This window comes from Rana temporaria, chromosome 1 (assembly GCF_905171775.1).
Source record: "Rana temporaria chromosome 1, aRanTem1.1, whole genome shotgun sequence".
In the NCBI taxonomy this organism is placed as follows: Eukaryota; Metazoa; Chordata; class Amphibia; order Anura; family Ranidae; genus Rana; species Rana temporaria.
In genome coordinates, this window is record NC_053489.1 from 97474881 (window position 1) to 97486603 (window position 11723).

Genomic DNA, 11723 nt, shown 5'->3' on the forward strand with positions numbered 1-11723 from the left:
TCCACTAATGTTCAAGCAAAAAAGCAGTTTTTGTTTAATTCCCAGATTTCCCAGCATGAATGGGTATTCTTTGCAAAGTGAAACTTTACCACATTCACTAAGCTCTGGGACAAACTTGTGTCAAGCACAAGATTCTAGCCAGTGCATGCTGTACATGCTGAGCATTTCTATGCAGCGCCTATAGAAAGAATTTGTTGCCAATATTACAAATGTGTCACATACAGGGTGACAAAATATGCATATGTAGGGGTGACCTTCAATGAAATGATCAGTACATCCAGAGCTCTAGGCAGCTGAATGATATATTTTTTCCTGTAACAATTGAGCTTGACCCTGCTGCTCCATCTACTGCATTTCCCTACTGGTCTGTAAAGTTGTCCATCTAGGGCAGTGATGGCGAAACTTGGCACCCCAGATGTTTTTAAACTACATTTCCTATGATGCTAATGCACTCAGCGGTGTAGTTGAGGATCATGGGAAATGTAGTTCCAAAACATCTGGGGTGCCAAGGTTCGCCATCACTGCTCTAGGGTAACTACAGTAATAAGAGGCTGAGGAGGCAGAAGGAGGTAGAGCCAAGCTCAACTACTTTGGAAAGGATAATATTTGGGGCAAATACGCTCAAAATAAATTGCCTAGGATTGTGATAAGTTTACTTTAAAGGGTCACTAAAGGAAAAATAATTTTTTGCTGAAATGACTGTTTACAGGGTATAGAGGCATAATAGTTAACTGATTCCTTTTAAAAAATGATTAAAAATAGATAAAAACCAATCATATAATGTACCTACAGTTTAGTTTCGTTTTTTGCTGTTGTTTCCTGGTTCTCTGATGTACAGAAACAAAGAGCCAATAGAGGGCAGCGATGCTTTGTCTAAAACCCCTCAGCACCAATCCAGTTTCGTTTTACAAACAGTAATCACACCTCCTTGATTAGTGACCACAGTGAGAAATCTTCCAGTACTGTGGTGATCAGGAAACAGACAACCAGGAAGTGTCCAAAACAGAGAGGAATTACAGCCACATCAAAGCAAAAATGAGGACATGAAACCAGGACTGCAGTAAGGTAAAGGAAGTTATTTAGCAAAAAAAAAAAAAATTCCTTTTAGTGACCCTTTAAGCATATTAAATAATATGAATTGAAAATTGATCTCATACAAACAATACAGTAACAGTGCTAGATTTCAGTCCATACTTTGTACTTGCCTGCAAACTGCCTCTGCGTCAAGGTATCTTGAGTGCCTGTGATCTATAACAATTATTTCATGATGTTTATCAAGGAAACACTCCAGGGCTGATTCGGGTGTTCTGGCTATATTACACCTGTACCCAGCCCGGTCACAGGCCCACCAGAAGGCATCGCTCTGACTGTCTTCCTTTGCGAACACCAGCAGCACCTGACAACGAGATGTTGAAGCACAAGAAAATTCATATGAAATACAAAGGTCCACTACACAGAGTGGGTAGTTTTGACGTTTGCATTGCTTTTAGCCCTTTATATGATAAACTGGAAAGCCCAGCATGCTTTACAAGCAGAACATCATGGATGTCCTTGGCAATAAATGTTTCTTTATAGATTTTTGTGAAAAAAAAAAAACCCTGGCCTTCGGTCAGCAATACAATATTAGCAGCATATGCCCCTGGACCCCACAAGGCTGCACTTATTTGCTGGTTCGCGAATAGGGCTTTGCGTAAATTACGTCGTCTAGGCATTGAGCGGGCGTAATTTAATTAAAAAATTTGGCGTGATACTGAGCATGTGCGCGCATGCGCCGTACAAAAAAAGCATCATTTACGTGGGGTCATGCTTATTTTACATAAAACACGCCCCCCTGTTCCTCATTTGATTTAGGCGCGCTTACGCCGGCAGTTTTACGCTACGCCGCCGTAACTTTAGAGGCAAGTGCTTTGTGAATACAGCACTTGACTCTCAAAGTTGCGGCGGCGTAGCGTTACTACTATACGCTACGCCCATTTAAAGATACGCCTATCTACTTGGATCTGGCCCAAAGAGTGGACAAATCTCCTTAATGGGAACACAGACAACATTTACATTTTGACAGAGACAGTACACCTTCACTCTACTAGAAACTTTGCTGTTACGGCTGTCTGTGTCTCTCTTCCTGTTCTGTCAATTAAACAGGAGGAATCGAGAAATCTGCTAAATGAAGAAAAAGGCAGTGATAAAAGGTGACAGAAGTTCTAACTTTTAAATGTAAAAACATTTTTAAATAAAAGTGACGAAAACAAACAAAAAATAAACAAAAAACCAAGAGCGAAAATGTAATATATTGCAGCTTACATGTCCTTAGTATCTTATTATTTTTTTTCCCTTTAGTTTCACTTTAAAAAGGGAAACATTAGATCTTAATTCAAAAAGTGTCTCCAGATAAATGTGGTAAAATTTAAGAAATGGCACAAAAAAAGTAACAAATGAGTTTTAATTTTCATGATCTAAATTAAAGTGGTTGTAAGGCACAAGGTTTTTTTACCTTCATGCATTCTATGCATGAAGGTAAAAAAGCCTTGTGTGCAGCAGCCCCCCAGATACTTACCTGAACCCCCCTCTCGATCCAGCAATATCGAGGAGAGCCTTGCCTCTCCAGGGACTACCACTCTGGATTGGCTTTTGGCAGCAGTGGGAGCCATTGGCTCCTGCTGCTGTCAATCACACTCAGGGAGCCAATCAGGAGACAGAGGGGGCGAGGCCAGGCTACGGCTCCACGTGTGAATGGACATAGAGAGCCGCGGGTTGGGAGCGCACCTGTTTAGGTGCACCCACAGCAAGCCGCTTGCTGTGGGGGCACCCGGCAGGAGGGAGGAGCCAGGAGAACCGACGTGGCACCCGAGAAGAGGAGGATCTGGGCTGCTCTGTGCGAAACCACTGCACAGAGGTAAATATAGCATATTTGTTATTTAAAAAAAAAAAGAAGAAAACAAGGCTTTGATAAAATGGTAGCTTCGGCATATGGGAAAAGCAAGTAAACGTCAACATTTACCACCACTTCAAACCCATACAATTGGAATCAGGTGGTCAAGATTAGGTGCCAATTACTAGAAACAGGTGGAACCTGTCTTATTTTAACTTTAGATATCTAAGGTGTAGTGTTTTCTGTGATATTGAAGTAATCATGGCAAGACCAGTAGAGCTCTCCCTTCAGAAAGGGAGTTGTGGCCTATGAGTCTGGCATGGGATTTAAAAAGCCTGGCGAATGATATGAAATCAACTATTCCACTATAAGAAAAAATGTACAAGTGGCATAGATTTTAAACAAAGAACTGACCATTTGATGCTAAAAAAAATCACCAAGAACCCCAAATCTTCATCGCAGGGCATCCCAGTAACTCTTTTTTAATAGTTCGGGTTGAATTGCATACATCTACAGTCAGAAAGAGATTTTACCAATTTTACCTGGGTAGGCGGTATGTTAGTAAAAGGCCTTTACAGTCTAAAAAGAATAATAGAGCAATTGACATTGAACATGTAGGCAAAGAATTGGCATTCTGGAAGAATTTGCAGAAGACTGATCAAAGATAGAGTTGTTTGGTCACAGTAAAAGTAGATATGCATGTTACAGATACTGGTGGTCAGTTATACAAAATGCCTACAAGAAGTCATTTTTGGGGGCTTAACCAGCTTTTGATGCCAAAGATATCATTGTTTTTTTTTTTTTTTTTTTTTTCCACATCATTACATCTATTGATATTTATGTTGAATACATGATTGAACGGCACATTTTTCCTCTGCTTTTATTCAAGTTTATCATCACTGGCCTAGATTGAAGAAGCAATTGCGTCTGCGTAACCATAGTTACGCAGCACAATTGCTTACTTGCGCCAGCGTTACGAATGCTCCTGATTCAGGAACCTCGTTACGCCGACGGCAGCCTAAGATATGACTAGTATAAGGCTCTTATGCCAGTCATATCGTAGGCTGCATTCTTACGTTGGCCGCTAGGGGGCGTTCCCATTGTGGTCAGCGTATAGTATGCAAATTGCATACTAACGCCGATTCACAACGTTACGCGAGCCCTGCGTACGCAGTTTACGTCGTTTCCGTCCGTCGGGTTTCGCGTAAGGCTGCTCCTTCTATTAGCAGGGTCAGCCAATGTTACGTATACCCGTCGTTCCCGCGTCGCAAAGTTTAAATTTTACGTCGTTTGCGTAAGTGAATCGTGAATGGCGCTGGACGCCATTTACGTTCACTTTGAAGCAAATGACGTCCTTGCGACGTCATTTGCCGCAATGCACGTCGGGAAAGTTTCCTGACGGAGCATGCGCCCTACGCTCGGCGCGGGAACGCGCCTAATTTAAATTCCCGCCCCCTATGGGATCATTTACATTAGGCGCCCTTACTTCGGGCATTTTTGAGGAGCGCCCACGCAAATTACGTGGCTACTGCTTCGTGAATGAAGCGTAGCGCAGTTAATTTGCGGGGGCGCAGGGCAAAAACGGGACGCTGCGCCTCCGTAAGGAGTGCGCAGCGGTACCTGAATCTACCCCACTATCTGTAGGCACTAATAGTAATGCCGCGTACACACAATCATTTTTCGGCATGAAAAAAACGATGTTTTAAAAAAATGTCAATTAAAATGATGTGTGGGCTTCACATCATTTTTCGGCTTCTGAAAAACGACAAAAAATTTTTTTCAAGCATGCTGCATTTTTTAACGATGTTTTAAACAATGTCGTTTTTCGTGTTGTAAAAAATGATCGTGTGTGGGCTAAAACGATGTTAAAAACCGGCGCATGCTCAGAAGCAAGTTATGAGATGGGAGCGCTCGTTCTAGTAAAACTACCGTTCATAATGGAGTAAGCACATTCAGACAGAAAAGCGCAAATCATCTTTTACTAACACGGAATCAGCTAAAGCAGCCCCAAGGGTGGCGTCATCCGCATGGAACTCCCCCTTTATTGTGCCGTCGTATGTGTTGTACGTCACCACGGCTTGCTAGAGCATTTTTAAAAAACGATGGTGTGTGGGCAACGCCGTTTTAATGATCAAGTTGGAAAAACTTCGGGTTTTTTTTAATGCCGAAAAATGATCGTGTGTACGCGGCATAAGAAGAGCCGGCAATACTGTAATCCTTGAAGTGTTATTTATTGGTACATTAGAGTGACAATAAAAAAGTGCAGATTAATATTCAAAATAGTAACTTTTTGTGAAAAACAAAAAAAATTGTAACACAATTTAAGGTCAAGAATTATGGCAAGATCAAAAAAAAATTACTTATTTTTTTTTTTTTTTTGATCTTGCCATAAATCTTGACCTTACATTGTGTTACTACCACAACACCTTTTAAATATTAGTCTGCACTTGGAATAACAAGGTGCTAATATCTCATGTAGCAGTTTTTTTTTTACACATTTCTCTTTAGGCTCAACAAATTTTTATATTTTCTTCCTTTCCTCTCCCCTTTCTCTTGCTGGCTGGAAACAGGTGGAGTCACCAACCACTTGAATGATTGGCGGTATCAATTAAATAATTAAATATGCTAATTTTCTGTGACACTAACCTGATAAGCCAATTATGTAGAGGTGGAGCTTGTATATGTGTATGTGTATATATATATATATATATATATATATATATATATATATATTGCCATATCTGTTTCAAACTAGCTACAACTAAGGCTGCATTCACACCTTGGCGTACAAAATCGCGGCGTTTGGTCCTGTGAATTGCTGCGTTTTGTACCGCGATTTGCGGCGACAAAACGCCGTGATTGTAAATGCAGCCTTCACCCCCTCTATGGAGATGGTTCACATCTCCTATGCCGAACGCCGAAAGCCGCCTGAAAAAAAGGTCCGGGACTTGTTTTCAGGCGGCAGGCGTACGGCGTTCGGCGTTCAGCGTGGAGATGTGAACCATCTCCATAGAGGGCAATGTGAAATCATCCCTCCAGCGTCTCAGGGGCGGCTGCGGCGTCGCACTACAGGCGTATATACGCCTAGGTGTGAACGGGGGCTAAGGCTATTGCTGAAACGTGTCAGCATTATTGTTTTATTGTCACTCTAATGTACCAATAAAAGGATTACAGTCTTGCCGCCTCTTCTTACTATTGTTGCATTCGAGTGTGTTGGGACTCAGCAAGCCTCTGCATCTGTGAGTGGACCTGGTGTATGGATTGGGTTGTCCCTGCAGAGAGCGCTGTTACTTTTTTTTCTTTTCCAACCTGTAGGCACTGTTTGAATAAATCTCAAATTTTTGGGTGTTTTAATATGTTGAAAAGGTCAAAGATTTCCATTATTAGCATTAGCATTGCATATTGGGTACTCATGGATGTCTATGTCCAGCATTTTTTTGGCAACATATCCCCTGCCCCATGTTTAAAACACAACCAGCACATTAAATGACACCTTATTTATTATAATTGTCTACCATGCTTGCTATGCACTGGCATTCTGTCAAATTCTAATGAAATCTGAACAGTTATGTCATGCTTCCTGCGGGAATATACTTTGCTATGGTTCACTCACTTTTATAGATCTATATTATATTGATAGAATAAGCAATGTTTAACTAGGAAATTGTGTTGTTATATAAGGGTATGCTTCTTCGGGAATTAGGAAAGGCTGCAGTCATTCAGACTCTTGTAAACACAGCACTGTTCCATGACCCTGGTTTGTTGGAGTGTGTTACCATAGCAACTCCGCTTTGTGACAGAATCAATAAATTCCCCGGAGTCTGACAAGAGCCGCTGGACTTAGTGACCTGCTTTCAAACTTCTCTGCACGCTGGACTGTTTTTCTAATATGGATACTTCAAACATGTCCTCAACAATATTTCAAAAAGGGAAAAAAGTGTTTATTATAAATAAAGGCACATTTGGATTATTATTATAGTTAAAGCTAAAGCTTAAGCAGCCTTAAAACACTTCAATTTAACCCAGTTGAATTTCAAAAAAACATTGCAACTGGTATAAATACACGTGTCTGCTTTTATATTGGCTTCTCTTTGGCCTGATAGCATTAACATTTTCTTGTTTTTCCAAGGTAAGAAGATAAATGATTTCAAATGGTTTTCTTGGTATGTTTTTCCAGGGTTAGTTATTACTAAACTAAAGCAGGGGGTGCAAGAGCAGTGTCCTTTAGCGCAGTGTTTCTCAACCTTTTTTCAGTCAAGGCACCCTTTAAAAAATTATGGAAAATTTCAAGGCACCCCAATCTAAAATGCAAAAACTATTCTAATAATTTTACATAATTGCAGCAACATCCATACAAGCAGGACACCCAACTTTAGAGGGGATTTATTATTCCAAAGCAAATACACTTTTGCAAACTGGTACTGACTAGTATTCCAGTGTTTCTCTTCTCCCCCAGTTTTTCTCCCTCACTCAGCTAATGTGACCCCAGTGCCGATAGAGAGGGGCACAGGAGGGGCAAACAAGTGCGGTGTGCAGGTGCCCAACGTCCTCCTTATCAACTGACAATGTCATTGGTTGTTAGGAGGCCAGTGACTAGAAGGTTGTAATGGTGCACAATAAAAATCTATGGCTTTGTGTAACTAAAAGGCAGGCTTCATTCACATGCCAGCTTGTATACAATTTTTGGGCAATTTCCCAAGGCACCCCCTGAAGAAACCTCAAGGCTCCCCAGGGTGCCCGGGCACCCTGGTTGAAAAAGGCTGCTTTAGAAAATCTTGCCATATTTTCTCATATTTTGGAATTTTGAGAACTGGCTCTGTAGTTGCAATTTTATCTTTGTAGATGCAGGATTGAATTTACCTTATCTATCCAGAGGCAAGTTGTGGGAGGTTGAGGAGATAGCCAATTGTGGGCTTTAGTTTCCATGGCTAAGTATAGGGTTCAGTGACTGCAAGTACTGTGAGAATCAGCAGGGAGTCCCAGTAATCCACAAATGTACAATCTAGAGGTCTAAGAGGTAGACACAAGTAATAAGGGAAGTAAAACAAGCTGTACATGAGGTAATAGTGTGTGCCTTAGGCAGGCCATACATTATACTGGAAGACCAAAAGAAAATTGCTCAATTTCCCCACCAACACAGTCAGTGTTGATAATAGCAGAGCTATTGTGTTCTGCTGGCAAGGAGCCTTCCCTATCGGTAGAACACAAAGATTAGTGTTGCCAACTATAGCCGGCGACACTAATTGCTCAGGAAAAAACAGGCAGGCTGGTTGTACACAAGTCAATTGATGGATCGACTTGTGTACAACCGGGGTGCTCATACATGTATCGAAATTTGCCCAGCCCCTGCAGAACCGGACAAATTTTAATTCATGTACTGAAGAGCATAAAAACCACCATAGACATCAGAAAGCAGTCCGCCACCCAGAGGCATCAAAAGGTGACTGCTGAGTCTTTGAACATCAGTAGTCTCATCCTGCAGCAGTCTGAGTCCAAGCTATGAAGAGAAGCAAGGATGGTGTACTACAAGTGCCTTTGGTACCAACTTATCAGGAGAAAAATAATAGAAACCTGCACAGGTTATCCCATTTCTCTGATTGTTCCTCTTGATGATAAGCCTCAGGCTTTAGGTCATTGCCTGGACCAGGAGACTTATGTATTGGCACGTTATGTAGTTGCGTGCTTCTCTAAAGAGATAGGTTTTAAGGGTACACGTTAAGGTTTCCAGGATTGGAGAGTGCCAAATGATATGGATGCCCATGATAGCTCATTCTCTGCTGTACTGTGGCACTCTCATTACTCATGCACTGAGCCACTGAGAATAATATTGGTCACCCATCTGTAACTAAGTGCATGTGCTCAGGACACCCAATGTTCTGTATGGTCAGGCCAAACATTGCAATTAGGTAATAGTTCTGGAGAGCCAGGCTATCCAAACACTGTTACAACTTTAAGAAAGCCAGGGAGAGAAAACTTTGGTTCAGTGTATATGAGAGCTTTATTTTTTGAGTAATGCCGTGTACACACCATCACTTTATGTGATGAAAAAAAACGATGTTTTAAATCATGAAATAAAACAACGTTTTTGAAACTTCATTTTCAAAAACGACGTTGCCTACACACCATCTTGCTTCTGAGCATGCGCGGGTTTAAAAACGTTGTTTTAAACGTCGTTTTGCCCACACACTATCATTTTAATTGACACAAAAAACAACGTTTTGGAAAACGACACAAAAAATTGAAGCATGCTTCAACTTTTTTTGTCATTTTTCACAAGACATAAAACAACGTTTTCCCCCCCACACGGTCATTTTAATTGACGTTTTTCAAAACTTCGTTTTTTTTCATCACGTAAAGTGATGGTGTATACGCGGCATTACAGTATATGATGAGAAATGAAGGGAGACAGTGGGGGATTTCTTATGAAACTGTATTCATCCTTAAATGTTATTTTATAACCATGTAGAGACGTTTTAAGAAAAGTTGGGACTGACATTGGTAAAATATTATTGACAACAATTGATAGTTAATGATGTATACCTGTTCACTATAGGGTGCTATAGAGTTGGCCATCCAAGGCAAAGAAAAGGGTACACTTTAATGCCCACCTCTTCAGAAGAACATACCTTTCCTTTGTTTCTCGACCACTCTCCTCAGTTACTGTGTAAGCTACAAGTTGCTTTAGTTGGAGCTTACATAGGACTAATCATCTCTCTATGCCATGTGACAAAACAGGGCCAATAAAAAAAAAAAAAAAAGGTTCCCCTCAATATTTTCCTCATTCCTGGGTAATCGAACCAGTGGGGGATCAAAATGTGTTGCCCGGGAGTTGGGGGAGGGCAATTAAGAAATAATGTTTCTGCAACTAGGAAAATAGATGGTGAAAGCCAATGTTCTTCCAATACATTTCTTTCTATACAAAAAGTTCAAAAATGACCAACTAAGACATGGGTTCATTTTCTAGTATAACAGACCAACGTCACTTTATATAGTCACTTTATATAGCCGTTTCATAAAGCTAAATAATATTTTGTTGTATTTTCGGAGTTAAAAGGTAAGATTGAATTACCTGTATAGGATCCTGTGTTACTCTCATAGGTCCCAGCCACAGTTCTGTTGACGAAACCTGCTAAAAAGTTAAGAATACGGTTCATTATTCTGTATTCTTTTTATATATACAGTAAAAGTACATTTTGTATCTAGATTTGCAAAACAACATGTAACAATGGCAGAACAGAATATCATTATATACATGTTCTTGCCGCTCTGACCTGTACAAGCAGATTTATATTCCCTGCCTTGCCGATTATCTATGTCATGACACAAAGTTTTAGCCTATACTGTATACGGAACTGTCGCCTGAAGCATTAAAAAAAGTTACTTACTGTGAATTAACCAAAGATTTTAAATGCCTTTTAATTCATTTGAGTATTTATGTTGCACAGAAATGTGTTGGGTTGTTCATTGTGAAGGATATGTGTTATTATGCAATACAGACAATAAAACCTTTCACTTAGACCTTTCTTTACAAAGAACAGCTTGTGATATACCTTCCAGGCTTATAAATATCCTACACTTGTACTGTCTCGTCTAGTATAATTCTTACCAAATGTCCTTGAATTTAAAAATATGTTTCCATAGGATGCTAAAGAGGAACTGCAGTTTGCTCACATAATTTGTAATAAAAACATCTTTGCCATTCTGAAGCTTCCATCCAACCACTTTGCATATTATGTTATATATACTGTGATTCTGTACTAGCCAAATATGCTGTAGAAATCTCCCTCCACTGAGTCTGGCTGCATTCATTTTAACTGTGGGCAGCTGAAGCTGCTGCCTGGATTTACACAGACACACAGAGGCACACCTCCAACTCTACAGCTCTCATTGGCCCTCCTATGACTTATCTTCCCTCCCTTCCTGGTAAACTCACAAGAGTAAAGGAGAGAGCTGTGTATGATGTCATAAGCCTAGACTTTTTACCAGACAAGAAACAGGAAGTGGGTTGTATAAGGTATTTACTGGCAAAAACAAAATGCTTTACTATTCAAAGTTAAAACAACAAGGACAGAATATTTAATAGATGGAACATTTTTAAAATTACTATAGTTCTGCTTTAAGTACAGTGTGCATGCATTCAATGGGAAACTAAGGCCGCGTACACACGATCAGTTAAACCGATGAGAACGGTCTGATGGACCGTTTTCATCGGTCCAAACCGATCGTGTGGGCCCCATCGGTTATTAATCCATAGGTTAAAAAAAGCAATCTTATTTTAAATTTAACCGATGGATACCTAACCGATAGAAAAAAACGATCGTTTGTAGGCACGTCCATCGGTTAAAAATCTACGCATGCTCAGAATCAAGTCGACACATGCTTGGAAGCATTGAACTTCGTTTTTTTCAGCACGTCGTTGTGTTTTACGTCACAGCGTTCTGACACAATAGTTTTTTTAACCGATGGTGTGTAGGCACGACTGACCATCAGTCAGCTTCATCGGTTAACCGATGAAAACGGTCCATCAGTACATTTTCATCAGATGGACCGATCGTGTGTACAGGGCTTATCTGTTTTACCATCTGAGAAGATAAAGAGTCTCATCCACAAATACCACAAAAGACTTCAAGCTGTCATTGATGTTAAAGGGGGCAATACACAGTATTAAGAACTGGGGTATGTAAACTTTTGATCTGGGTCATTTGGGTAGTTTCTGTTGTGATTATGATTTTAAAAAGAGTAAACACAGTTTATTGATAATAAATGGCTTCAGCCAAACAATAACCATGAGTGAAAGAAACGTTTTTGTGTTATTCATGTTCTCTGAAAGATGGCCAAGAAATCATAAATTCTG

The 11723-nt window shown here is 40.3% G+C and overlaps 1 protein-coding gene across 2 annotated transcripts in view; it reads right to left on the bottom strand.

Moving 5' to 3' along the window:
* PDE8B (phosphodiesterase 8B) overlaps nt 1-10574 on the bottom strand; it is a 120724-nt gene extending 110150 nt beyond the window's left edge. Inside the window, exons 1-2 of one of the 2 annotated variants that reach the window (XM_040340900.1) lie at nt 9939-10574; nt 1206-1396 (exon numbers count right to left, since the gene is read on the bottom strand). In XM_040340900.1, coding sequence (XP_040196834.1) covers nt 1206-1396; nt 9939-9965 — 218 coding nt within the window. In that variant the 5' untranslated portion in view covers nt 9966-10574. The remainder of the gene's footprint in view (nt 1-1205; nt 1397-9938) is intronic. The other variant, XM_040340909.1, reaches the window with a different exon arrangement.
* Nucleotides 10575-11723: the final 1149 nt, after the last annotated feature.